The 27,926-nt window shown below is 38.6% G+C and overlaps 1 protein-coding gene across 1 annotated transcript; it reads right to left on the reverse strand.

The window, feature by feature from the left end:
* Positions 1-27,917, reverse strand: LOC116793821 (transmembrane 9 superfamily member 2-like). Its single transcript, XM_032701971.1, has 17 exons — positions 27,698-27,917; positions 27,252-27,319; positions 26,328-26,421; positions 24,508-24,635; positions 24,149-24,278; positions 21,885-22,012; positions 19,867-19,978; positions 17,374-17,453; positions 16,343-16,451; positions 13,239-13,371; positions 11,906-12,025; positions 11,670-11,727; positions 9,455-9,614; positions 8,674-8,825; positions 7,440-7,551; positions 6,853-7,024; positions 1-626 (listed from the first exon to the last, which is right to left on the reverse strand). The coding sequence occupies exons 1-17, from the start codon at positions 27,812-27,814 to the stop codon at positions 559-561; spliced, it is 1,941 nt and encodes a 646-aa protein (XP_032557862.1). The 5' UTR covers positions 27,815-27,917; the 3' UTR covers positions 1-558.
* Positions 27,918-27,926: the final 9 nt, after the last annotated feature.

The raw sequence follows: 27,926 nt of genomic DNA on the forward strand, positions 1-27,926 counted from the left end.
GACAGAGTTGTGCAGTTTTTATTTGAACAAAAACCAGTGTCGATATTTTTAATAAAGTCTACCTTACACTAAATGCATGTACATTTGTAAGAAGATACCTAGTTGTAAAGAAGGTGCAGGATAATATGTACAATCATAGTTAAGTTAAAAAAATTCACATTTTATATAGATTTACTTGACAGTCCTATGCTTTAATGGTATATAAATGGTAACCAAAAGAGGTAACAAAAAACCCCCCCAAATCACAAGAAAATTCAGCCGGAGGACTGCACACGTTTTTCAAATAAACCAGTTCACAGAATTTTTATTTGTCCTAAATCAAATTCTGGATATAATGTCTGAATTATTAGAATGAACATGTTCCAATGAGTATACTGACATTTTTGTTTTTATCAAAATGGCAATGGTGCCATTTCCTTCCATAAAAATCTGTATTTTATGCTGTAGTCTGGTCTTCAGCTTTTACAAATTAGAATAATTACACAGGATGTTTTTCAGTACATGGTAAAAATTATCAGACAGCAAGGGAGATATGTTCAAAAGACACTTTGAAGCTTTTCAGTCCACTTTCACAACACTGTAAATCTTACTTACAAACCAGAAGCAGGCAAAAAATCCAATAGTCCCTAAAATGAGAAAGTGAAAAAGGTTAGTTTATTTTACAGTTTGCTCTGAGAGAGAAATCTAACAAGTACTTCCCAGCAGGACAGAATATAACATTGTAATCCAGCTAACTACCCAGAATAACAGCACTTCTTAAATTTAACAACACACATTCATCCCCCTAAGTTATTTATTTAGAGCAAAGATGACTTTTAGGACCAGGCTGCTGACATCCATCACTGAACGTGATGCCACCACCACCAGCAGACACACAGGCACCAGTTAAGACACTGACTTTGTACACAAAGTCAGCCCCTACCTGGGTTTTTGAGTCTATGACACTTCACTGCCACCCGTGAATTATGACATGTAACAAAGCCTTGGAAAAATTCACCCGGCCCAGTTTTATATTCATCGTGCTCTATTTATACTCAAGAACAGGGAACTTCTTCCTCTGTATATCCTGTTACCTCCTTTTGCTAAAACAATGCTCTGAGTGCCACAGCAGTTGGGAGCAAGCAGCAAGTGAGACTAACAGGGACAAACCAAAACACTGTGTGAGATTAGTACAGACCAATTTTCTATTTTTAACTAATGAACAAGCCTGTGGTTTTCACCTACAGTCATTATTATGGGGCAAGTGCAAGGACATCATCCGTCACATTCACTTTTAAATTACTTTAAGAACTTCATATGCAAGGAGACAGAGACCCAGTCACTTTATTTAGTCTTCAGCCTCTAAGGAAAGTTCCTCACACCTTTACCTAGGGGTCAGCTGCCACAGAGATAGTAAGTCTTAACAGCCAGAAAAAAGGAAGGTCTGACTTCCAGGTGAATTCCCTCTCAAGGACACAGCCACATGCCAGCCCTGTGATAGCCCTTACCAGCTACACTTCAGCCAATTGCAAGATCGTGCACTCAGCTCCTCCAGTTTTACATTCATCCTTTTCTGTCTGCTCCAGGTTTTTTTCACCATTTAATTGTGACTGATTCACTAACTAGATGGGGTTTTATTAAGCATTTGTGGTTTTTTACATTAGTTACATTTCTTTCAGATCACATCCACACATTTCCCAAGTGAGAAACCCATCTTGGGAAGCTTATTATCTACATGCCAATTCTTACATTCTTCGTGCTACCATGTATATTTGCAGTTAAAGGCTTTTTGACAGCCTACTATTATATGGCACAGATTACCCTTTCCCTCCAAGTTTGCAGTTATCATCCTCTGAAACAGTAAGAGATAGCAGATTTACGGCTGTTGATAGGAGATCAGACACCAACCACAAAAGGAATATAATTCCTTTGTAGGCTTGACATCACTAAGTCTTTGCAGTTCATGGTCAATTCTCACTCCTTCCTACTGTGTCAAATACTCCAATATCAGCATTGTTACTCTAAGCCTTACTCTCATGATTTTTTCCTAATAATGGCTCTCAGCATTTGCTTTCTAGTTGTTTCTATAATATAGCCCACTCAAAGCTTTTTATGGTTTTGAAAGCCATGTTTCTTACAAATATTTAACAGATAACTTAAAAATTTATCTGCTGTTCTACAATAAAAGTGTAGTATCATAACAAAAATGTACAACTAACACAAGAATGAGAGTTACCACAGTTCTGCGAGCATGCCACAACTTAATATGGGAGCACACTCTAAATCCACAGTATTTTCCTCCAGTCCTTGTTAGTCTGAATCTTTATAATACATCAGTTTTCTACAAAACATTGCCTCAGTCATAACAGAACTTGAAGACCTGAGTAATAACAGGAAGAAAAATAGCTCTGAACTAGTGTGGCTTGTTTGAAAATTCTAGCCAGAATGTTTTCTACGTTTAGCCCATTTCACAAATCTGTCACTGGCTCCAGATTTTAGCACTTTATGTGGGAAACCACTTTATACTACATCTTTAGGCTTGTGCTTACAAGTGTAACAGGTCCCCAGATTCCTCTTTTTAACCACCTTGACTAAGGCCAATTTTAAAACACAGTTAAGTGCAGGATCAGTTTCCTACACGTGCACCTCTACCCAATACAGCTGCCATTAGTAGTTGCACTGGTTAAAATCCAACCTTGCCAGCCCATGTAGCATGACTTGAAACATATTTTCTTGAAGAGCATTCTCAGCTCTTCAGTCTTGAGCATTTTTCTAAGCACATCTTGCACTGAAATTAGAATCATCCCGTATTAAAATGAGCCTCTCATTAGAACAGGAGGACTATTTAGGTAAGCTTTAGGTAAGAGCCACCTTAGGATCTTGCTTTTATTTGTCTCTTTCAAAACACATTCAAACTGAAACCCAAGTTTTGAAGCACTGTCAACAAGGAGCCACCTCTGCAGCTCCCAGCTTCTCGGACAGACATCAGTGAACACAACATGACAGAAGACAGATACCCAAAGGTGTTTTTGTTAAAGCCGTAAAAAAAATTCTAACACTAAGTACTTAAAGCTCTCCCCCAACAACAACAAAGACCCCAACAAAAACCCAAACAAACAAACAAAACCCCACAAAAAAACCCCAACCCCACAAGCAAATAAATACGAAGACACCACTGGCTGAAAGAGTTGAGACCTCTAAAATTATTTTCTGCTTGGTCTAAACTCTGTTTCACTGTGAAGTTTTTACAGCTTTCAGATGCACATTTCTGTGAAATGACCCAGCACCAAGCCTGACACCAATTCCTCTAATGAGCCTATAAAATCTGTTTGTTTGGTTTAATCCAATATAACAAATTAGTTTCTTGGCTCATGTTTATTTTAACAAATCCTAAGCACTCACCAGCTTAAACTGAATGAAAGAACACCTGGTGGCCTGCACTGAAGAACTTACTGTTGTGGGGTAGACCTTTATTTTTCCCTAAGTAGGTGACCTGCACATTTTAAGATTCTGCCTTTTCAAATAATCCCTACTACTCTAGGAAACTGATGCTATCTCAGTGCAGAGCAGCCTGCTGTACATCACTGATCGTCCTAGGGAGGTACTGCTAAAAGATCTTTTGCAGGAGCTATTTAAAATTCAGGAACACAGTTGTGAAGATGTCGCAAGCAATTTCCCTAGCCAAGAGGCCAGATATGTCCAAAAATCCATTTATACTTAGTATAAAACACCTCAGCTGTTTTTTGATCTTTTTGTCCTCAGGTTTATAGACTGCTGAATACTCTACAACATACATACCACCACTTTCTGATACACAGAAAGATGATGTTACACACAGAAAGCTGGCATCTGACTGGGTAAGGGAAAGGTATTAGTAAACATAGTTTAAATTCAAAATTAAAACCAAGGATTATTGCACAGAATAATGTCAAAATACATTAAGCAGACTCTTCTGCTCTACTCGCCCCTTCTAGCTTTATTGTTTAATGAAGAAAAAAGAATTCAAAGCACGAGCAGATTGTAAGAAAGCAAACAGAAAAGCACTCTGCACTTCGCTGATACTTCTCATGTACCTTAAAAGCTCTCTGTATCATACTGGTTTCAATCACTGCTCAGTGGTGGGTGCTTCAGAATCTCGGATTCTAAACACAATCTACCCAGAAGATCAAAACTCAATTTTGAAAATGGCATTAACTCACGAGTGAAAATGATGTTCAAAAATAGAGGTCACTGTAAAGCAACATGCTTTTGACTATGTTCAGCATTTTTTCGTCTCTGAGAATAAAATGCATGTAATCATGTAGCCATCCCCATTCACCCACCCTTATTATTTCTTGAAAGATTAGCTGCACTTTGTACATTAAAACAAAATTGTCTGGTTTGGGGGTGCACACTAATTATTAGATTTCACTGGTCAGATTGTATTATTGTCGTTGTTGCCATACAAGCACTCAGTTCCTATTTACTTATTCACTATGATCTCTTTTGTAATGCCCAGGGTAACACAACATGCTGCCACCGAGGAGGTATTAACACTGCCCTTTATACTTCTGTCACAGTTGCTGAGACCTAACGGGCAAGAATAGAGAAAATCAAAATACCTAGTGCTAACTTAAGTGGAACAGATGAAGGTCCCATTTTGGGAACTCTATTAATGCAAACAGTGTGTAAAATTACATTAGCAAACTCCTTCACCTCCAGAAACTCATGAGGGACTGAACCCTTATTTTCTAAAGGAAGGGCTATTAAGGAATATTTTACAAAACAAAGCAAAGGGAGCTGTCTTTTGCTTGTACCATCTGTCTAGAATAGCTTGCATTTCAGATCCAAAAATCTATCATCAAACTAAATATGGAAAATTTATCACAACATTTTACATTATCAAGGGTTTATTACACACTCCATGTCTCTGTTATACCCATTACCTTTCTAGTGACTAGCTGTTCTATTAAATGTTAAAAAAAAAAAAAGGACCATGTAGTAGCTTTCCTCATGAACTACAAATGCAGCACAGCCAGCACTATTGTGGGTTTATTTCAAAATAAAAAGAAGACACTGCAGCACAGTTTATTATTGTACTTCTGGGGCCTCACTGGCCTCCATATCAAGAACTCCAGGATCAGCACATCTGAAGCTTTTAATGCCATTTCAGCTGCTGCCATGACAATTTCAATTATCATTTTATATATGAAAGGGATATTTTTAATTCTACCAATTTGCATCTTGTAAGTGAAATTGAAATTGGCAGGATAGCAACTAACCTATGCTAAAATCCAGACACATATTAACATATTGCTTTAGTTTAAAAGTAATTAAAACATTTTAGACTATAGTTTGAGGGTTGTGTTTTTTTTCTTTTCATATAGACGGAGATATACTATAGAAGACATCTGGAGCTTGTCTGTTGCACCAGGATTTAGGCAGGGGTTTAACTGGCAATATGCCAACTTCTATGTTTGTCTTCTAATAATTAAAAAATAGAATAATTAAATCCTCCCCTTTTTTCCCCACCCACTTCTTCTAAAAACTCCTTTTGGCTTTCTTTTGAAGAGACACATATCTAAATAACAAATAAAAACCTATCAGTAAGTGCCAGTTAATGTTATTAGATACAATTTCTACAGAGTAACTGCTTTGTTCAAACACATACAGTAATTTTCTTCAGTGTTTATCATGAACAGTGCTTTTTTTTTTTCTCGTGTCAACCAGTATTAGAAAAAATAAAGATGAAAGAGATTTTTCTCACTGCTGCACTGACTTGGTCTGAAGCTAAGACTTACCTTCATTACCTATTTTAGCCACTCTTTTTTAATTGCATTTAACTGAGTTAAGGGATGCATTTCATAAAGTGAACACAAAGCAATTACAACAGGTTTCAACAATCAGTCAGAAGAAGTTAAGAAGTAACAATATAAACCATCATGACATCCACAGTGAAATCCTCTATCACAAGTCTTTGGAGTGACGAACAACCAGTCATATATGAACCAGCATTTTCTCTAGTTCTGCCATTGCTGTACTTCATGCCAAGCAGTGATACATAAAAGATCTGACTTCATGTGTTAAATCTACATATACAACAGCAGCAGTACGATGAACACCAAGATAAAATGCTCCTGGCTATTTTTAAGGGCCAGTACCCTTCAAAGAGCTTCTAATTTCCTCTAACACATGGTAAATCTGGCACAGATTTCTCATCAAATCAATCTCGAAATTATAGTTTCAGTCAAGTGATTATGAATGTTAGAGTGAGTAATTCTGTAGAAGACATGTAGTCTGCATGAGTAACAGCAGAGACGTTGGACAATTAAAACTGGAGAGCCCTATTTCAAATACCCTCCTCCAGTTAAGGTAAATTCCTGCCATTAAGAGGTGGTGCTTAGTGAGCAGATGAGGCCACTTCTAACAATACTAAAACCTTCTCTTCTCAAACTCCACTTCTTCCCCAGCACCAGCCTCCTTCACTTGCTGAGAGTGAAAGCTGAAAACATTCTTTATCCGCCATATGCTGAGCGCAATTATCTTTAACTACACAACTTCTAGAACCAATTACCAAATCCAAAATCAAGTTAACACTTGATATCAAAGTGAACAAGAACAGCCCTTTGAAAAATATAATGGTTTGAACTCATTGCTAATATAATATTCAATAAAGGAAAATTAATTATGCTATAAATAAATGTAATTTCAAGTTAGGAAAAAACCATAAAGAGTACCTTCCTGTGATGTGTGGTGTCACAAACCATAAAAGTAACACTGCCTAAAGAGTCACAGATTGTATCTAATGGTTCAGAGAATCTAAATTTCACCTGATGCTTCTCATTTCAAAAGCAGAACCCCCCACATTCGCTTTAGATTGAACACTGTACTTACCTGTGAAAAGGAAAAAAATCAAGACCATGATCATTGTGTAACCAAAGTATAAAATGGTGCTGGCAGTTCCTGTTATCTGGAGTTTGGAGAAGAAGTAATGAACTGCATAGATAAAGAGATAAACTGCTGTAAAGCTGCTGGTCAAGAACGACCTCCACCACCAGTGATAATCCTGAAAGAAACAATAAACCAGTCACCAAGAGTCACCAGGTAGAAAACAAAATCTAAATAAGCCGGTTAAAAAATAACATTGTCTTCTGAAACACATTTGATTCTGCAAAATTTATCTTAGAAAAAATTCCTACATAGCACCTAGGTACTTTTTTTTCCTACAAGTCAGCTGATTGCTTCCACTATGAACATGACATTATTCTAAGATCAAGCCTGTTTATTTTTGCTTATCTGTTGCCAGTGGTGGATTTTGAAGCAAAAGGCACAATTCAGAAGAGTGGCTAAGACAGGCATGTCAAGGCTGACAGTGCAATCCATTCAGTGTCCAGCACTTCACAGTACATGTGAACACCTCACCTCTATTTCTAACATCTCCCAGCTACAAGTGGCATCTACACCAGAACTGTAACTTTTACCTCTGCACACAGATGGAAGTAGCACAGCAAAACTGTAGCCTCTGAACACGTAATTAGAAGAATTATAAAAACTAGGAACAGGAATCCAAACATGTAATACATCTGATGAGACCTAAAATTAAAAACAAAGGAAAACAAGAGTCCCATTTTTGGTTGAAGTTCTGAGTTAACTGACAGTGTCACATTGCCAGATGCTAAGTTAACCAAAACCTTCCAAAAATCCAAACAACAAACCCAAAAACCCCACACCAGAGTAACTTTAGAGTAACTTTATTGACTAATTCATAAAAATTTATTTTTAAATTATATTTTTTAATCTGGTAAGAGATAAGGGAAATAACCAAATTAACTTTTTGGGGTAAAGGTGACAATTACTGCAGTACAGGATTAGACAGAGGGAGTATTAGTTGCACATTCCCTCCATACTTCCCTTCTGTAGGATAAATAATGAGAAACAATTAGGGAACTTGCTAATTTCAGCTACAAAAGTCTAGAGTATACCTGTTTGTCACCTGATTACATTTTTCAGCACAGCTATATTACACGTTTCTATTTTTGTTGAGGACAAATATGAAAAGCTAAACTAATATATTTGCATTTAGAGCTGGTTTAGAAAACTGTTCTGTAAGATCTCTTGACATAAACAGAGGACACCATATGAAAACCTGGCACCTTCAGGACAATATTTTCCATTGAACAACAATATACTGGCATTTCATGTTTCACAATGTGAAAGTTTGAAAGATTGCACTGGTTTAATTTTTCATGCACCTGCTTGATTAGGTTTTGACAAGATTTTGGAGTGGAGTGGATGGTTCCTGGAGAGCAGAGTTTTTGTTCTGCAGAACATGGAATCCCAAGATCTTGACCCAGTTCTGATCTAACAGCTGAACCTGCTAGATCGTATTAGTTTCATAAATCATAATATAATTACACAGTGGATTAGGCTCTACCTAACCACAACATTATGGAACCACACTTGTGCTGTTCGAACCAGCAAGATAAAACAAGGCAACAGGACTCTAACATCACACTTTGCAGCTGTCATTAAAAAGAACTAGTTTCATAAGGTCTAAGAACAGAAGTAAATATATAGATTCCAGAAATTCCACAAAAGTTTGCACGATGATCAGAACTTTTAGAACTGGACTATTCCTTAGACTAATTGGTTCAGGATGTCCAAACTCACTGTGTGTATTATCAAACCAGAGGAAAAAAAAATAGTGATGCTCACCAAATGCTATTCAGAATGAAAAACAGTTGAATAAAAATACAGCCAAAGGGCAAGATACCACCCATGATGATACCAGGCAATGGCTTTGTGAAGAAGGACTGCTCCGGGATTTGGCGAGGAATCTGGTTTGTACGCACGGGATGTTCAATGGGCTGCAGAGAAAAATACCATAAATAAATGATACATTGTTACACCATAAATAACATTACTTTTCCCAAATATTGGCATCTAAAGATTTGATAAACATAGCTATATTTTCATCCATAAGCCATCGCAAGTTTTCAAATAAAAATACCCTACAAATGTGATGCCTGTCATTAGGAAAAAACACGTGTGCTTTAGACATTCCAACCACTGGCCAGTAAGCAAGTCAGAACATGAAGGAAATAAATCTGTTCAGTCCTTAATTAAAATTTAAAAAATCCAATACCACCACCTTTTTCTGAGTTGTCTGGCATTATCTCAAACTAGTGAAGCACAAACTGAAGCCCTTCTGAAGTTGTACTTCAAAAATGAAACTACTGAGGTATTGCTGAAGCAAAAAAAGCATGCAAGACCTCCAAGAGCACTGTGAAATTCTGATTCTAGTGAATGGACAGCAAAAAAAATTAGTGTGACAATACAAGCATATACTTGATTTCAAAATCATGACCAAGTGAAACATCATTTTACAATCACTGGGCCATAGATGTCTCAATTTGACCAGTTCCTGTATGCTTAGAGATTCAGTGGCTCAACAGCAGAGGACAGGTGTATTTCAAATCTGTACCTGGACCCCTACCTTCTCTTTGAAGCCAAAATAGGCACCAACAAAGGTTAGTGGGACTGAAATTCCAAACCACATAGCTAGGATAGCAACCAAAGTGCCAAAAGGGATGGCAGCTGACGATCCTTTCACCCACAGAATGAGATTCATAATGAAGAAATCAGCAAAGACAATCCTGAAAGATCAGAAAAGATATTAAAATATTCGGGAAAAGAATATATGTATCAGTTAGTATTAAAAAACATAAATCAGTTGAAAGTCTGCACAAGAAAAATGTAGCTTCTAACAATTTTCCAATCCCCCAACAGTCCTAATTCCTTTCACCAACAGTGCAGTTGAAGTAAAAATGCCTGCACCATCCAATGCTTGTAATACAGGTATCTATGGCAAAGCCAATATTTAAATAGACTCTGCACACAACCCCAAAAAGTAACAGAAACATTCCATTGCAAAAATCTATAAAAAAATGGAAAATAAATAAAATAAATAAATAAAACCCCCTCTTATCTGAACCGCCTTTCCTATTCTTACCAGACATATTTTCTCTATTTAGGTCCTTTGTAAATAGTAAATTCCTTCTGAATAAATACAGTGATATCAAAATCTCATATTTAGGCAGCCACATGTCACTCTCACAATAAATGTATGTGCTGCTGCAGGTTGTGTCACAAGCAGAAAGGGGGGATTAGAGAGGGCTCTGCCCTACACAGAAACCTTTGTATAAGCATGGACTTACACATATTAAGTAGTCCACACCTTTGGAGAATTTAAATAGACACTGCTTCAGTCATGACATGTCTCCAGACCTGTTCTTCCCTCCCCTGTTAAGCACATCTGCCTCATTTCCTAAACATCCTAGGAAAACACTAGAAAACAACTCTGAAACATATGGTGAAGATTCCAAACATCCCAATCTGAACACAAAGCAAAATGTACTGCAAAAGATCCCCTTATAAAATAAAAGCTTGCTTGAATTGCCATTATTCATAGTTTCAAGGATGCACCACAGAACATTGAGCCTCAGCAAGGGCCCCTGCAAAGCGCACCATTGTCTGGGTTTTGTTAAAAAGGTGCTCCTGAGGTAGAATTTAAACTGCCCTGAAGTGAACATGTATCCTCCACTGTAATTTAAAAGGGAAGGAAGGAGGATTAGAGCAATAGACAGCCTCCTTTTTTTCCTAGGAGAGGCCTGAGACTTGCCAAAACAGTTTGGGGGAACAGACTTGTTCAATAAGCACACCCAAGCGACCCCTGCTGTAAGCATCTTGTTGAACAAAAAACAGAAATCAAATCCATTTTCGAAGTCTTGCTAATCTTTATCATCCAGCCGAGCTCGTAACACAGACCCCACTTACCCCCTCCAAAGTTAGAAAAAAAATACTGCAAATAGGAACTCCCATCAGTCTACTGAGACTAAAAAGACCTTGGGCTGTTTATGATATTATGCAAATTCACTGAGCTAGCATAGCGTAATCAGGACATCTGTTCTATTCTACCAGCCCCAGTCATTTCACTTCCTCTGTGAAACTCAATTTATTTGGGTGTTTACATGACCAGCACAATAGTTTTGTCCATCGATATATATATTTTCTTCTCTCTCCTGATAATATCTAAATGACAGCAGGGAGACTGAAGCACATTTTGTTTAGAAGTAAGATATCTGTAGAAATACTACACTCGGCTGTTATCGAATACATTACCTTTCATTTGATGAAATTCTACTTTACTTGAAACCAAGCCATGTTTTATTCATTCTGGGGTTTTTGGGGGGAAGAAATACCTTATGAAATTTATAATCTTTTCCTCCACTTTTGCCAAGGACATTTGGCAGTACCCAAAGCTGAAACCAAGGAACTGGACATTACCTACATTTATGTATGAAGACGACAACCAGAATTACCTGGAACATACCAAGTGCTATGGTACCAGACTGGAATTACCCCATCACTGTGCCTAATGTTCTGGTGCAGTGACTCTCAAAGGCTGTGACACTACCTTGCATCATTCCTCCTACCCCCACAGCTGACTACAAAACAAGATGCTAAGAACCTGTGTTCTAGAGTACCAGGCTCCAACTCCTCTTCATATTCTCTTTTCTTCATATTCACACACAGGCAGTACAGAAAGGGAACAGCAGTTTGGAGAACCATAAACAAAATCACACAAACAAGCTTCATAACAATTCACTTTTTTTCCCCAACTCCTTCCCACAAGGGGAAACAATACTAACCCAGGGCAAAGCAGAGCTGTAAGCAAGACGTTTGTCTTCCACTTCTCACCTCTGAATGCTGAGGGGGAAAAAGTAAAAACAATTTCAAGTTCAAGACTTTTTCCAACTGTTTTACAGAATGGCAGCAAGAAGCAGATTTGTTGTCTGAGACACCAGCTCTCATCTGAGGTTTATATTCAGCCCAGCAATTCTGAATTTAACATGTTGTGTCACATTAAATAAATGCACATACTCACTCTTGTACATTCTAGCAGACACGTAACCAGCTGGAGTTCCCAGCAAGACCCACAATACAACTGCACAGGTCATCAAAGCACCACGGTTGGCAGGGGAAAGAAAACCAAGGCAAGCCAGGACTGGAGAGACAAAAAGATTTGGTTATTTGTGGACACATGTCAAAATTCCCCTGTAACAAATCACTGTGAAGGTTTATCCCTTTCACTACCAGACATTTAAATGAAGACTGTGTGCATAAGCTTGACCATAGCTCTAACAGCAGTTTCATTCAAAAGCATTCTCTCCACCTCGCCTCTTAAGAAGAAAATTTCTCAAAGCCAAAAGGCTGAACAGTAAAATACCACCATCCACCATGATGGACATTTTACTTAGGAACACACTATCCTGAAAATTAACCTCTTTAATTACAGAAGGCTGTCTGAGTGTGAACCAATTGTAGAGATCAGCCTACATATACTTGCAAAAAAGGAGTTTGTCAGTAATCTCCAGTGTACAGTTGGTTTTAAAGAGAAAAAGGACTTTCACCACCAATTTCTTTCTATGCTACACTGGTTGCACAGGAAACTATTGCAGTTAAGTAAGATACAGAGTTGTGACCAACACTGAAAGACAAGCCTATCAAGAAAATTCCACTAATCTTAAAGCATCGTGTAATAAATAGAAAAAAAGTAGCTCCTCTATGAAAGATCAAAAAAATCTGAATCAAACTTGGAGAACAAAATTTGAAAAATGCTTCTTGTGTAGTAAGTATCAGTGTACCTCCTAAATCAATTATATAGTAATAAAAGGAATGGTCATAAACTTTACAGATGACAGATAAGAAAACACCATCTTGTGACAGATGACATCATCATATGCATTTATAGCTATCTGAGGTAGGCTCTCATTATCTCAATGTTGTGTCAGCACCGTTTCATTGGTGTGCACTCTGGCTCTTATTTCTGCATGGCTGCAGATTGTCATATCAAACATATTGGATAGAAAGTGTTCCCAGAACATTAAAGCTTTGATTACATGTCTTTGAACTTGCATTACTGGACCCTTACATAATTTACAGCATGACAAATTGTTTCTGTTTTTTAAAAAGAAACTTGTAAGAAGGAAGTTTGATTTCTGTACTCATGAAGAATCTGAATTAGCCCAGAGAGCACAATGTTTTCAATGACAACACACCAGCATTACTGAAGCTACCCAGATTAGTGTTATGAAACTGCATTAATATTTTATTTTACTTAAGGAAGGACTTAAAGGCTTCTGTCATTTGTTTAATAATATTGCATCTTTCTTATCACTATTACACTACAAACACATCACCTTAATGAAGTTACTTACATAAAGTAATAAATGTCATAATGAAAATTTGTGTTCCTTGGCCCAAAAAGACAGAGAGTAACATTCCCTTCCTTGGGGGTCTAAACACATCTCCATGAACCAGCTTCCAGCCAAATTCCTCTTGGGCATCTTCCTGTATAAAATCAACAAGGTCTTTAGCAAAGATACATAATGCAGTAGTGAATTAACACAAACAAGATGCAAAATACATATTTAAAGTTTGATTAACTTCCAGTTAAGATCCAAAGCCAGACTAATTGCATCTGATTCATCACTCATTGATTTCATAACCCCCTAATGGTTCAGTGAAAAAGGCAGGATTTATCAAGAAAATCCTCATCTCTTAAAGCAAGAAAAAACCAAATGTAATTAGCCAAACCACAGAACATCATTCTAAATTTAAACTAAAACAAAGCATTCCATTTAATTCAACTGCAATCTAGTTAAAGCATTTATCTTTTTCTGCTTCCCTTTCAAAGCACATCAGTCTCAATGACAATACTGGGAAAGAATGAAACTGTCTCTGTACTACAGGAGAAAGTTTGTTCCCTGGAACCATGAGGGACAAATACCAACACTCTGTCCCACTCCCAGAGGTGAAAAGATGGATGGCATGGGCAGGGGGGATCCTAAGGAACCACTGCTGAAGAACAAGGCTCTTCAATAGAGTCACTCAAAACAGACACTGCCCCTCACACAATAAACCAACCAAAACCAACACACGACCACAAGACCACTCTCCTCCTCATAAAATTAAAAGCTACAGGTTTCATTCAACCCAGGAATACTGAGTTGAGGTCAAAGGACTGCCTACCACTAGAATTACAGCATGCAAAAAAGCAGGGTAAAGAAGAATGCAGATGACACTGGCAAATGACACAGAGCATCTTAAACTGCAACAGATTATGTAACATTTATTTGTGCTGGAAGATTGTCTTTGACTTCCTCACAATGATACCTCTGCTTGCTAGAATTTATCTTGGTGTCTGAAAAATAAAGAGAAACCAAGTCTGGAAGATTAAGACCCCCATATTGGCCTATGGGCCACAGTGTTCATCTCAAAGCTCAGTTTTTAATAAAACTCTTTCATTACAGGTCAATTAGTTGTGAGTCAGAGTATTCTGTTTAAAAAATTCAGCAGTGTTTTGTATTGCTAACCTTTATGTTCAAGATAAGGATAAGAACTGGACAGCTAAACCAAGTAGCATGCTACACTTTAGAGTTTCAAAGAGTATTTGAGGAAAATTACTCTTAAATTTTTTAGAAGTGGAGTAATCCTCATCTTATCCATTAATTTAGCTTAGTTCTCAAAACATTCTAACAAAGATTGAAGTCCCCTACACTCAAGTAGTCATTACCAAAGAGATTTGGAAAAAAACCAACTCTCACTGTTGAAAACACACTGACATGAGTTCTCTTCAGTTCTGGAATCCTCTCTTAGTCATTAGACCCTCAGAGTAATCTAATGATTTCTAAACACTTCATTACTGTTTGTCTCACTAAATCCACAACACACTAAAGCCAGCTGGCATTAGCTGAACATTAAATGCACATATTAGGACCACATCCACTGGCTCCTGCATTGATTTCTTTTCAAGTGCAATCACCAGCATCCCCTATGTGTGAGATACTAATTTGCTTCACTGCAGATTCCTCAGCCCAGCTCCTCTTTTGCACAAATATTTCACACCTTTTTAAATAAGTTCCTTGAATTGAAACAGATCCTTAAGTCTCTCACACCTGGCAAGAAAACAAAAAGTGTGGTTCTCTGAAAGTCACACCTCTCCCTGCTGTTATCCATAAAAACTAAACAAACTTCTATGAGTCTTGTTCTTTATTACATTAAAAGTTATCAACTAATAAAGACAACACAGGATAAGATATTGAACATAATTTAATTGAGAGTCTCACAGAAATAATTAGTTAAAGGACGTGGGAAAATTTTTCAACTTAAATTACTGTCTGGATTTGCATTAACAAAAGATATTTAATATCAAAACCACAAAGAAGAATAAAAGTATTTTCAGATGTTTTAGTTTCAATATGAAAATTTTTTGTGCATTTTGAAGTATTTCTTTAACCAGATAGACAGCAACAACAGTGAAAATTCAAACCTTTGTAGCATCTGACATTACTTCTCATGCTTAGGTTGCAGATATCCCTTTTACCAATGAGAATGAGTGAAAGGCTGAGTAAAAATTACTCTGAGCCTACCGGTCAAGTATTTTTAACTCACAACCAGCTACATTCTCTTCCACTAGAGGAACCTGCCCCTTTCCCATTTTAAGGAATACATATTTCAAAAGAACTCACAACAGGTTCAGGCAGATGGCAGAAGGTTTCAGCCACCTCATTAAGTCAGACAAACCAGACTCAGTTTGACACAGTGATTACCAGGTCTTTGCTAAGGCCACGTAACATGACTTAAAACAGGGCTGCATTGACACACTTATGGCTGATGCTGGAAGGGACCTCTGGAGTTCAGCTTGTCCTGCACAAGCAGGGCCACCTAAAGCAGGTTAGCCAGCAACAGGTCCAAATCACTGTCTCCAAGGATGGTGATTCCATAAAGAACACACTGGCTGCTGAGCTGTGTGTCATACCACCTGCTGCACGTCCTGACTGACTCCATAATGCAACCCCAGGACTCAGGAGAAACTGCCATGTCTTGATGGTGAGCCAATGCCAAAACACTTTTTAATGTCATCACTGTGTCTTGTGGCTGTTGGTGTACATAATAAAGTATTATTAAATTATTAATAAAGTATTTATTAAAAACCAGGCTTTCCTTGGGAACAAAGGGACTTGCATTTCAAACACAAGTTTGTTTACTATCAAAAAGTTTCTGTGAATCACTCCACGTGCCTGTCCTTGCATATTACAAGTTCATCCAGTGATGCTAGAAAAGATTTTCACATCTGCCCATGTACTCCTACTGTTAGAAAAGAAGAAATACCAATACAGTTACTTTTAACCCCCAGAGATGTTAGCATGTTTTAAATTCATCACAGTTACACATCTCTCTAGATGTACTCAAAACTAATTGATAGACATCACTATCACCAGAGCACTGTGCTCAGGTAAAAGCTGTAAATTTTACTCACTGAAGAGTCAATCTGGTTGTATCTTGCAATATCTTTATGAAGAGTCCTCAGAATGATCATAGCCACCATGCCAGATAAGAAGAGAACAATTACGAGGGAATTCATTATACTGTAAATAAAGAAAAGGTCAAACTTTTAATCCAGTTATTCAGGTTTCAGGACATGCACTCAGTTCATACCAAATGTACACCTCAAGTCTGATGAAATGTCTTAGATATTCAAACCTTTCAATGTTTTCCCACCTAGAGAAGAGAAACTGTTCTCAGTTGTGTACCTCTATGATTTCTTACGAGACAGAAGTGAGAACAGTATTTCATGATACATTGCTAATTCTCAAGACAGTTACATATTGCTTTTCTGTTTTCCTCCTTATATACCTCAAAAGTAACCTCCCTGGTGAAACAGCTACAGCTCTTAAAGTAGACTGTCACGTAGATTTTGTATCTATCAACCAATTAAATTGACATCATGCCATTTAATATTTTGTAGAGATCAATTTAATCAGATTAGCCTTTTCAAACACTTACACTGCAAAACATTAACACTTCAACACAAATTATGTGCTTACTTTTGCATGGTAAGTAGGGAAATAAGAAAGAGCTTTTCACATACATCTTTTACTCGTAAAAAAAGACCTCCTTTTTTACTGTAAGCAGCAGCTGAGTACAAAACACACACTACACTTATGTACCTCTCACTTGTCAGTCAGAGAAACCCAGACAGTGACAATAAGAACACTGCAAAGGAGCAAAAGTTCTCCCAAATGGAGGTGATAAGAGTAAAACACTGGAAGCTGCTTTCCCTTTGGACAATAATGATGCAATCCTTTAACAAAATGCAACCTGACAGTTGCTCCCCAGAGATGGAAATTTCTTCACATATGAAAACAAAAAAGTTTTCTTGCCTAAAAACTTACAGACTTTGTTCTACCACAGCAGACATTTTATATATCTATAAATCCCTAGAAGCACTACTAAGAAATCTCTGTGCTCCCCAGCAAGACTTCACCCCCCAAAAAATGCAGATCTTACCTAAACCACTGGATGTTTGTATGAGGCATGGACTCCAAAATGTAGTCCCACCTGGAAGCCCACTTAATATTATTCTTTTCCTACAAAGAAATGAAACAGCAATTAATTGAAAGAAGTACAAGTTCATTGCAGTCTCCAAGAAGGAATAAGCACACCAAATCTTTCCCATAAACCTTCCAGTCAGCATTCATATCTAAGTTTGGGATCAACCCTGGATGTTAGACCTCCCTCTTGCATTAATTCATCTCTTAAGCCTCTAAAAGAGTACCCTGGTTATTGAAATTCCCTATTCATGTCTTCTACCTTCAACTGAGGTTTCACTAAGCCTCATCTTTCCATGATTCAGGATGTAGCTGCCTGCAGATCCCAAATACAGGCTGAAAAACTATCATACCATTACTACAAGATTCCCTCAGTACAGCACACTGATCTTGAAACTTCAACTTTGTCAAACATACTCCATAAACATATTTCTAGTTTTCCCTGGAACTTTTCTTTCTCATCACATTCAATGCATTTAGCACAGGCTTCTTCACTCTGCCATAACAATGGCTGATACAGATTATTTTCCACTCTGGGTCATGGGAGACAACTTTCATTTCCAGATAGTGCTGGGATGGATTTAAGAAGTAGTTTCACCCTAAAAGATTCTTTTATTCTCTTCTGTCTCCCTTTTCTAAAATTTACATGAAAGCTGCACAAGTGAGGACTCTTTCTGACCCACAAACCTTGTCCTCCACAGCTGATCTCATGGGATGTACATACCTTCTGTCCTGCTACCAAATTTCATCCCCTGACTGGCATAATATTTTACAGAATTTTTCATGTATTTACCAGGTGGTAAGTCGGTACAGTTCATTCTCAAAATTCAGACTGTATCACCAGCTTAGAATTTTTAAGTTCTGGACAGAGAATGTGACAATGAAGAACTGCACCAACACAACAAGGTGGCCAAAACTGCCCTGAGTTGTTCTTTGTCAGCCCAATCAGCAGACGATCAGTAGTTCACAGCTATTTGATCCAAGGTTTCAGAAGTGTGGTGCTAAAGTTTGTTACATGTTTACATTTTTGTGCACCTGTGTACTAAACATTAACCCATGCTGATGCATACTTGTCACATATACAGAGCTACATACCTTGCCCATTTCAACTAATTAAAGCAGACACCACCACTGTCTCACCAGAAGTCAGCTGCCGAATTGGAAAGGACCCCAAAACAGTTACATATTTAACTGCTTTATGTATTCAGGCTGACTGAAACTAATGTTCTCCCATTTAAAAACACTTCTTGCTGATAAACACTCCCTTTTAAGTTATCCTGAAACCACTAATAAAAAGTAAAACGTGTGAGGTATTATTTCAAATCAAGGCTAAGGGATAACAGACAGAATAAGCAGTTTTGAAGTGCCATCTGCTGGAAGCAACTAAACTCACGGGATCTGAGCTCTACCTGCTCCATGCTGGAGAAAGAGGGAGTAGGTACCCAAACACCCAACACATTGCGTGACTAACCACACAAAGTTCACACTGAAATTCTAAACTGCAGTTTACCATCAAGATTTAAACACAAACGTTAATGACAGAAGGCTCATTCATGTAGGAAAATTAAGAGAGTCTAAGGAGGATTGGGTGTCTCAAGGGAAAAGTAACAGGATATGGAGTCTTGCACCTCAAGGTCATTGGTTCAAATCAAATTCAATTTGGTAGGATGAAAGCTGTTACCCTGCAATGGCTGCCTGACTGCCTGTACAAAACAAGCTGGTGGTCTCAAGCCAAATCCTCTAAGATTGGCATCTGACATCAGAGACACAACCACGCTTTCAGGACAGTCTGGAACCAAGGTACCAAGGTCTGAAGTACCTTGAATCAAATTACTGTCACCCCCAGAGAAGGTTCACTTTCCATGCTGGGGCAAACACCCATTTGCCAGAAAGCCTAATTTCCTCCTGTCTAAGTCATTACAGGCTGAATAAAGCATTAGAGTGTTGGTAATCATCAGAGTATTAATTCTAAAAGATAAATGGCTGCCTACTCTAAAAAAACCCTTGTGAACAAAATAAAAGCAACACAAAATAAGACAAACCTTTCAACTTCACTAGAAGAAAAAAAGCTTTACAATCAACGTTTAACACAAAAGTGTCCCCAAACATATAATACAAACTGTTCTTTAACATGAGACTCTCAGTACCCTGACTAAACTCTGTAAGCAGAGTTTACCTCAAGGAAGATAACACTTGCACTTATTCAATCTACTACCTTTCTATTAGTAATAAAACGGAGGGGGAGGGCAAAGTCATTATTTATACATTCAAAGCATCACTTAAACTACAGTGATGGAAAACCTACTAAGAATTTAAAAAAAATACTTCACAAGACCATCCTCATGGAATTTACACTGCTCTAATCCAGTTACAGCTATTAGCAAATTATTCAATTCCTTTGATTTCATTCTTTTGGGGAAATACATATTCATGTAACAGACTCAATACTTACTTCAAATGTCACAGAGTAAGTGTAGATCAAATTCAATTTATTGGTGAATTCTCCAGGAATCTCCATAGGTGGACCTTCACAACTTAAGTTGTTTTCATCTGTATGTTTGTAGCTAATGGGGAAAAAAGTTAAATAAATTGCATATACCATCCTATGCAATTTGAGGTTACAGGTAAAGTTGTTTGCTAAACATGTGGGGGATGAGAACCGCTGACCTCTAAAGGTCACAAGATGTGGTTCCACCCTGTCCCCTTTTCTGCCATGATCACAATGAATCCTGGTCCTAAGATAAAATGGTGGGCTGCAAAGTCTGGAGATCTTTACCTGGAAAGATGGTTTTAACACAAAATATCCCTTCTCTGCCATCATACCCCCCTTGCACATTTTAACAAGACTGCATTATTGGCAACTCAACCTCAGTGTGTGCTTGTCAGCCAGGAAGGCTGAGAATCTCTCAATCTCCCACAGCTTCTCACCTCTCAAGTTTCACAGGGAGAAGGGGGTTTATTTTATTTTGGTGGATTTGGGTTTAAAAGTTCAAATATGAAACACCTTCTCTGCAGTACTTGAGAAACACTGCAGCTATAGAAGCACAAAGGCTAAGAAACCTCAAGGTTTTCTTGAATTCACTCCTGTAAACCCCCTCTAACACTGGAAAATAGCTTTCCTCTCATACCCTCTTGGGCAAGTTGTATTTACCCAATTTAGATTAACAATTCTACCATACATTATTATATGTCCACAACTAAGCCAAGCCACAAGATAATAAAAACTTCCATGCAAGGTTAGGGTCCTCTAACCACAAATATTGCCCCATCAGGAGAGCTTCAAGGTTGAAGCAAAGCACCAAGTAAAACACCAGGACAGAGAATGACAAAATTAAGGTTATGTGCAACCTAACTGTGCCCCCTCGTGGTCTGTACTGCCAGGGAAAAGGCAAATGCTCATTTTTTCAATCACTCACAGAATCATAGAATGGTTTGGGCTGGAAGTGACCTCAAAGATCAGCTACTTTCACCTCCCCATTTAGGATGCAACTGATAAAGTTTTAATAAAAAAATGGAGAAGGTTGGTAGACTCTTCTTGCCACCACCTCAGAGCAGATGTAAATGGAAGGAATAAACCTGTATAGCAATTATAATTCACTAAAAACACACAATACTGTCACAACAGAAAAGACAAGCGAATCTGAGTCACACTGTAGCACACGTCTGTATGACTGAGAAACGCTGGTAGCAAAATTTAAGAGTGTATTTAACCTCTGTGGAAAAGAGGGAATAACTGAGCTAAAAAAAAACCAACCTACTTTGAAATTTTGTAACTGGACTGCAGTTTTCAAATGTAGGGAAGTATGAACTGTGCATGAACAGACTGACTAGAGGCCAAAGTAATTGCTTCAATCTGTTCCTGATCTCTAAGTTGTTGCACCTCCTTTCTGGTCAATGCAGAAACCATTAAACTTCTGTTTAAGAGAATCAGTTAGTCTTCTTAGGATATTAGTTGTCATCATCTGCTGTTCTGAACACCAGTATAAATTTGGTATTTCACCCATACCTCAGTATCCAAACTTACACAGGAAAAGGTACACCTGTACTGTACACAAATACTGCACATCCATACAGAGTACATTTGGGAGACACATAACAGACACAACATGGGAAACTTATTCAGTTAAAGGATGTTTCTCAGTGTATCTGAAAACATGCACACTCAGATGCAAATCAATCAATATATGAACAAGACTGTTGTTCGTGTCAGGTTCTAAGAGTCTGCATAAGCAGTTTTCCCATCAGGAGGGACTTCAGGGAACATTTTAAAAACAAAGTTAAATGACATGTACAGTTGTGTAAGTGTCCTTGTAACTACAGTTCCAGATATGAACAAGCATATGGGAAGCTTTATCAGAAGTCAGAATAACGACTTCCTCAAAACTTATTAACACCAAATATCACCCCTAAGTTTGGAAGTGCTGTCAGGACTCCTGAGTACCAGAAGCTGCTGCTTTAATGCACAGTTACCTTTGTGGCCTCAGTCTCGCCATCACCAGTCTTGCACCAGGCCAGTTTTCATCCTTCCCACTGTGGTACATGATTGTTATGTCAACGTGGTTGAAGAGGTAGAAAGTGTTCTTCTTGTTAAACTCTGACTACAAAACATTACCAAGAGATTGAGAAACTTCTCCAACAGGAGAGGGCACAAGCAGTCAAGAACTTTAAAATGAGACTGATGCTGGATGAAGGAAACACTTCAACATTAATATATCTGTATAAAATATTTATATATTTTTCTATATGATACTGAGTTCTATAAACTAGAACTCAGAAACTACACAAGAAACTATCACATCTGTGTTACTACTAAAATTTAAATGTCTTTACCAAAAAAGCCGCCAAAGGTACAAGTAATTCAGATTCACCATTTCTACACCTCTGTTCCAGCTACCAAGCCTTACAAACCATGTTCTGCTTCAAAAAACTACCCTTCACCTTCAACAGCTTTTCTACTTTGTCATCCCTATGCTTTCAGAATTCAGAAATATGAGGTGATACCAGAGTCAATTAAGTTGACTTGGATTTTCTTTTCTCCTCAATTCTGTCACTGTTTAAAAAAAAAACTTTAATTTGAATTAGAGGACCAGGATGACAGACTGCTAGCTGAGTTTCCAAGTAAAAAAATTCCTATATTTATTGTGTATATCAGCCATTTTCCAATTGACATACAAATTCCGTTCTTTGCCCACTACCAGCAAAATATGAAGGTGTCTTGCATTAAATTTATCTGGATTCTTCTTCTTTCACTATGATCAAGATTCTCATTGGGAGAAGACTGGAATCATCCCCATGTCATTCTATAACCCTGTCTTTAGGTCTCTGTATCCTCCATTTCCAAAGCAGCAGTTGAAGTAATAATGTAGCTCAGCAGCTGCATAACTGCAAGGATGAACTGTAGCTATGACACTGCATGTTAACAATCCCTTTCCTGGCCCCATTTTAAAGAGATAATTATGTCTGAGGGAACAGGTATTTGGGTATACTTGTAAAAGTATAAATCCCAGAGATGACAGTCACATCCATGGTGCTACCTTCTGATTTGCCCATGGGCCAGCGATCCCCCTGGCACTACGCCATGCAACATTCCCACTGGAATTAGAATTCACAGACCAGTATTGACATTGGATACACTGGCAGAGCCCCCACACCACTGCCAGCACACACAATTTACACAGCACTTCATGGATACCCATGAAAAGCTCCGTAGGCTCTCTAGGAAATTCAGTCACTGATATCAATGTATGAAGGCCTCCCAGTGAAAAAAAAAAAACAAATCAGCTTTTCATCCAGGTTGCTGACTTTGCTTTCTGTGTAACAGACAGCTCTCAACACAACATACACCAGTATCAACTGAACATACACCTCACATACAAAATAATGAAGTGAAACACCAAATTGGAACAGGTTATTCAATCCACAGATCACTTTCAAGAGCCTGGGGAGCCTGAGGAGCAACTGAGTTGGAAGGTGACTGTAGACAGAGTAAACTGAGCATGCATGATAAATGCAACACTTCAAAGAAGCGTCAGACCTGCTGCACACAAATGAACTGACTGCACTGCACACAAGCAGCAAGACGTGGCAGAGTAGAGTCATAGAGAGCTCCCTCCTCCCTGAGGAGTGTGGTCCCTTCCTCCAGGAGAGATAAAACTGTATCACTATTATCTGTAACTGTACTAGTTCACCACAGAACTCCCAGGAGGACTGACACATTTCCAGTTGTTGTCAATATAATTTTCCCTGTCGCAGCTGTGTTTGTTACCTTCCAGCCATCTGGGAAAACCCTGACACATTTAACTTGTAAACTGTGCTAGACCTAACTTTTGCAACTAGAACACAGTGCTCATTTCTAGGTCTTCACTAGAAAGCTTCCATCTGAAAGTGATTAACGGAAGGTCTTGCTCAGTAATATGACACAGACAAAGAATCAATAGGTACAAGGATGGATACACATGAAATTTCAAAACAAACCCACAATTTTATAAGGCTTTTAAACACCCACACCACTTATAAAACATAAACAGGTCAAAAGACCTAGATATACACTTTATTTGGACAATTGTATCAGCAAGTGCTGCATACAGCAGCAGCACTCAGCACTGTCAATGCCCACATTCTGAACACTAACCATGTTTACAAAAATACCTGTTCTTTCTCAGGAAAAGAAAACTTAAAAATAAAACCACAAACTAAGCCACATCTATACTAAGAAGAAAAGTTCCATCACTTACATTTATAACACAAGCATCTTTAACTCTACCATCTGGAGTAACAAAACATCCTATTGGAAATCCTGGATTACAGTATTTTTGTCCATCTTCCACATCATAGCACCACGTTACAGGCATGTTATCGATAATCCTAGACAGAAATCATCAAAGAACACGTCCTCAGAAAGGGATGCACCTGCTTTCCCACTGACATTTCACATTCATGTAACGCACACAGTTTTCACCAGTGCCCACAAGATGCATAGCAGAGGACAACTATCACATAGAAGGAAGAAAGCAACCACTTAGAACATAGATAACAACGTCAAAAAGCAGAAAAAAGCCCCCAAAAACAACCTCAAGGACACATCTCAGCTTACCAGTGATGCTGATAATTCAACTGCATTCCTTTCTTCAAAAAAGCCAGTTTGCTTTTATCAGCACTGTTTCCTGGATCATATGACCTTGTACAAACCTTCTTGCATGTTTCTTGCTTTTTAAAAGTGAACTGTCAAAAAAAAAGCACACAAAAGAAGAGTCATTTCAGTTTTGCTTCAAAAGTATTTTAGAGTATTTTTTTCAGGTAAAGCTGATTTTTTTATTTAGTTGCTTCACTTCCTGACTATAAAAGTCCCATACAATGCCTTTAACTTCACTGTCAAGATTTACATATATCCAGCAGTAGCAATCCCCTTTTACATTGCTAAAAATCTCCTCAATAGTCCAGATAAACTACGTTTGGATAAACCCTGAGGACTGAAAATGTAAAATCAGTAGAAAAGTTATTGCTTTTTTCTTTTACCAGTTTGTTTTATTTTGGTAATTTCATCATCTGCTAAACCAGACTTTCCCTACATCCTTTTTGAACATTTCACGTTAATTTTAGCTGGTTTTCCCCATGACTAAGTTAGTAGACAAGGCTGCCAAAAATCCAAAAAGTTGCACAACATCTAAGCTTCAAGCACAGACACCACCTAACACAAATATGCTTGCATTTGCATCTCAGCTTCTAAAGCAGTTAGGATTTACCTGCTACTGAGCAAACATACTTAAAACACACCTGAAAATTGTAATGGTATCAAGGCCTAAGTGCTAACGAGGAACAGCATTTCCTAATTGCTGCAGTGTGCAGCCATTTCAAACAAGTAATTGTTATAATACTAATCTATTCAATAGGTATCCAGTCCAAATGATCCATCATGCTACATATTTAAGATTCTTGTGACCAGCAGCCATAAAACTTAAAATTATATTAGCTCAGAGAATCAAAGGAGACTTCTAGGAGCAGTTTAGACAAGGGAGGGAGCATCACCTGCTTAGCAGACTGATGAAAAGATGTGACCAGGTCCCTAATGACTGAGCAGCAGCAGACTCAGAAACTGCTGCCTCTTTTTCCTCACAGGGATTTGGAGTATCTAGCAACCACCACACACAAACATAGCCCAGTTTTCAGCTTCACTAGCAAATCCCAGTCCCAACTGCACTTGAACAGTACCCAGCTTTCAAACATTAAGAGCCACTGCGTGACCACAGCTCCTCTATTGCTAACAGCTGTCCCAAGTTGATAGTAGAGCTTTTTGGAGATGCTGCATTTGATCATTGCTAATGCAGGGCATGAGACAGAAAAATATCACATACTTAATCTACAAAGTATTTGTATACACTTATTTTACAGAAGATTTCAAGTGATATGCATCAATAATGAAGAATTTGGTTTTAAGCAACAGATGCTAAGTGTGTCCAAGCAGGAAAGAGCTGCAAGTGAGCCCCAACTTGACTTCCCCTTCCTACTCTGGAAGTTGCACAATAGTACCATCACATATACAAAACAGTTCCTGAATCACCACTTTACAGCCTCCAATATTACACTCAATAAACTAATGCTTTCAGATCATGTAACACACCACAGTCCAGCTATTAAATAACTGCCTAAGATACAGTTTCTGGACTTCTTTACCACAGAGCAATAGGAAAGAAGGATGATTACTGGCTCAGTTTCCTAACTTTAATTAACCACCCCAAGATGCCTCTGGGCTGGGAGGAGTTTTGTTTTTATTACATAAACACTATAAAACTTATATTAAAAATATAAACAAAAATAATCACACAGTCATCAATCTTGAGCTATGTCTATGGATTACAGCCATCAGAATAACAGCTATCAAATTTAAATAGGATCAACTGCAAGGGATAAAATAACCTTATATGGAGATGATGCTATTCTCTCCCCAAAAAGCACTTGTCCAAGATTTTCTGAGGGTCTTTTCTCTTCCTTATCTTGACAGAAGTCAAAACTGGAAGAAAAGCAGCAAAAGTTACCTTTATTTCTTATTGACATATAATTGTAAATATCAGCCTAAAGCAAATTCTTAAGTTATGTCCTTAAACAGAGGTAGCAGTAGGTTGTGGAAAAACAAAAACAACAAACAAACCCACACTTATCTTTGGTGTATAAGTACTTTTTCTCAATAAGTGGTTCTAAATTCACAGGCTTTCCTAAAGTTTAATGTAAATAGAGACACTGTGGGCTTTTTGAGCTAATCTCTGGTCTTGCACTGCACAGGGTAATATCTACAACAACCTGCAAGATTCTCTTTTCTGTGTGCCCAACAGCAAGACTGCAAATCATGTGTATCACTGCTTTGTAGGCCTATAAATATATGCAAAAGCAGGTAACAGTTTTCACAGACAGGAATCAAAAAAACCAAACCAAATCAACAAACCAAGAATTAGCTACAGGGCTTTGGTGTAAAAATGAAAACTAACGGTGATTAGTCTCTGGGCTTTAGTCACCAGAAAAAAGAAACTCAAAGCTCCTTAGATTTGCATAACAGGAAGAACTTTCAAATATATTAAATTGCCAACATTAAATCCTGTACTCAGCTGAAAAGAATGCACCCATGAGAAACCCTGCAGCCTTGTTTTAATAACACCAGAGGATGGGCAGGTGGCACAGGTGTGGCCTTCGTCCCTCCCACGCTCTTGTACTTCATTCCTGCCGCTGAGACTCGGATTTACTCTTCCATCCCTACAGCCAAAATACTGACACCTGTACAGTATCAGGAGCCGAGAACAGAAAACAGCCTTTCCAAACGCTCCTGGAAGCCTGTTGTAGTGTACTTACGCATCATATTCGTATGGCAGAACTGATTCAACCGAGTCCAGCCTGTTCACGAAGAGCTCAATTAGCGACTGAAACAAGAAAGGAGAAGAAAAAGTATGAAAATAGAGACTTTCAGAAACAAACGCGTGGCTGATTCGAAACGCTTAGCTTAGTGGCAAGTGCTGCTATCCCACAGCGGAGTTACCCCTGGCTCCTGACAGGCCCCGGCCACTCCAGGAACAAGGAACCAAGGATCCTCCCGGGAAGTTCAGCGGGAGAAAGAGAACCAAGGAAATACGCGCTGGGGATGTCTGGCTTCCCGGAGCAAAGGTTGTCCCTGCGGGAGGACACCCGGGGCGGCCAGCAGCGGGGTGGGGGACACCCGGCGATCCCCTCCGGCCGCGGAAGCCCCGAGCGGGTGCTGAGGAGGGACCGCCCGCGCCGGGCCCGCCCGTGAGGGCTCTCACCTTGCAGCTCTCGGTCTCCTCGCCCTCCTCGCAGAAGCTGACGGGCGCTAGCCCGGGCAGGTAGAAGGCGGCGCAGAGCGGCGCCACCGTCAAGAGCGCGGCAGCCAAGAGCCTCATCTTGCAGCCTGGAGGGGCCAAGGCACCATGAGGCGGCTGCAGCCCCGGGCAGCGCCAGGCGGAGGCGGCCCCAGCCCAGGAGAAGGCGGGAGCGGCCGCGTCACGGCCGGGT

This window comes from Chiroxiphia lanceolata, chromosome 14, assembly GCF_009829145.1.
Source record: "Chiroxiphia lanceolata isolate bChiLan1 chromosome 14, bChiLan1.pri, whole genome shotgun sequence".
NCBI classification, from domain to species: domain Eukaryota; kingdom Metazoa; phylum Chordata; class Aves; order Passeriformes; family Pipridae; genus Chiroxiphia; species Chiroxiphia lanceolata.

What these genes read in the sequence shown, in the direction of transcription:
- LOC116793821 (XM_032701971.1), bottom strand. Translation starts at nt 27,814, where the DNA reads ATGAGGCTCTTGGCTGCCGCGCTCTTGACGGTGGCGCCGCTCTGCGCC. An exon ending in ACAAACATCCAGTGGTTTAG is followed by an intron (nt 16,452 to 17,373) that starts GTAAGATCTGCA and finishes CTTTATTTACAG; the next exon opens with TATAATGAATTCCCTCGTAA. An exon ending in TTCATTCTGAATAGCATTTG is followed by an intron (nt 7,552 to 8,673) that starts GTGAGCATCACT and finishes TTTTAATTTTAG; the next exon opens with GTCTCATCAGATGTATTACA.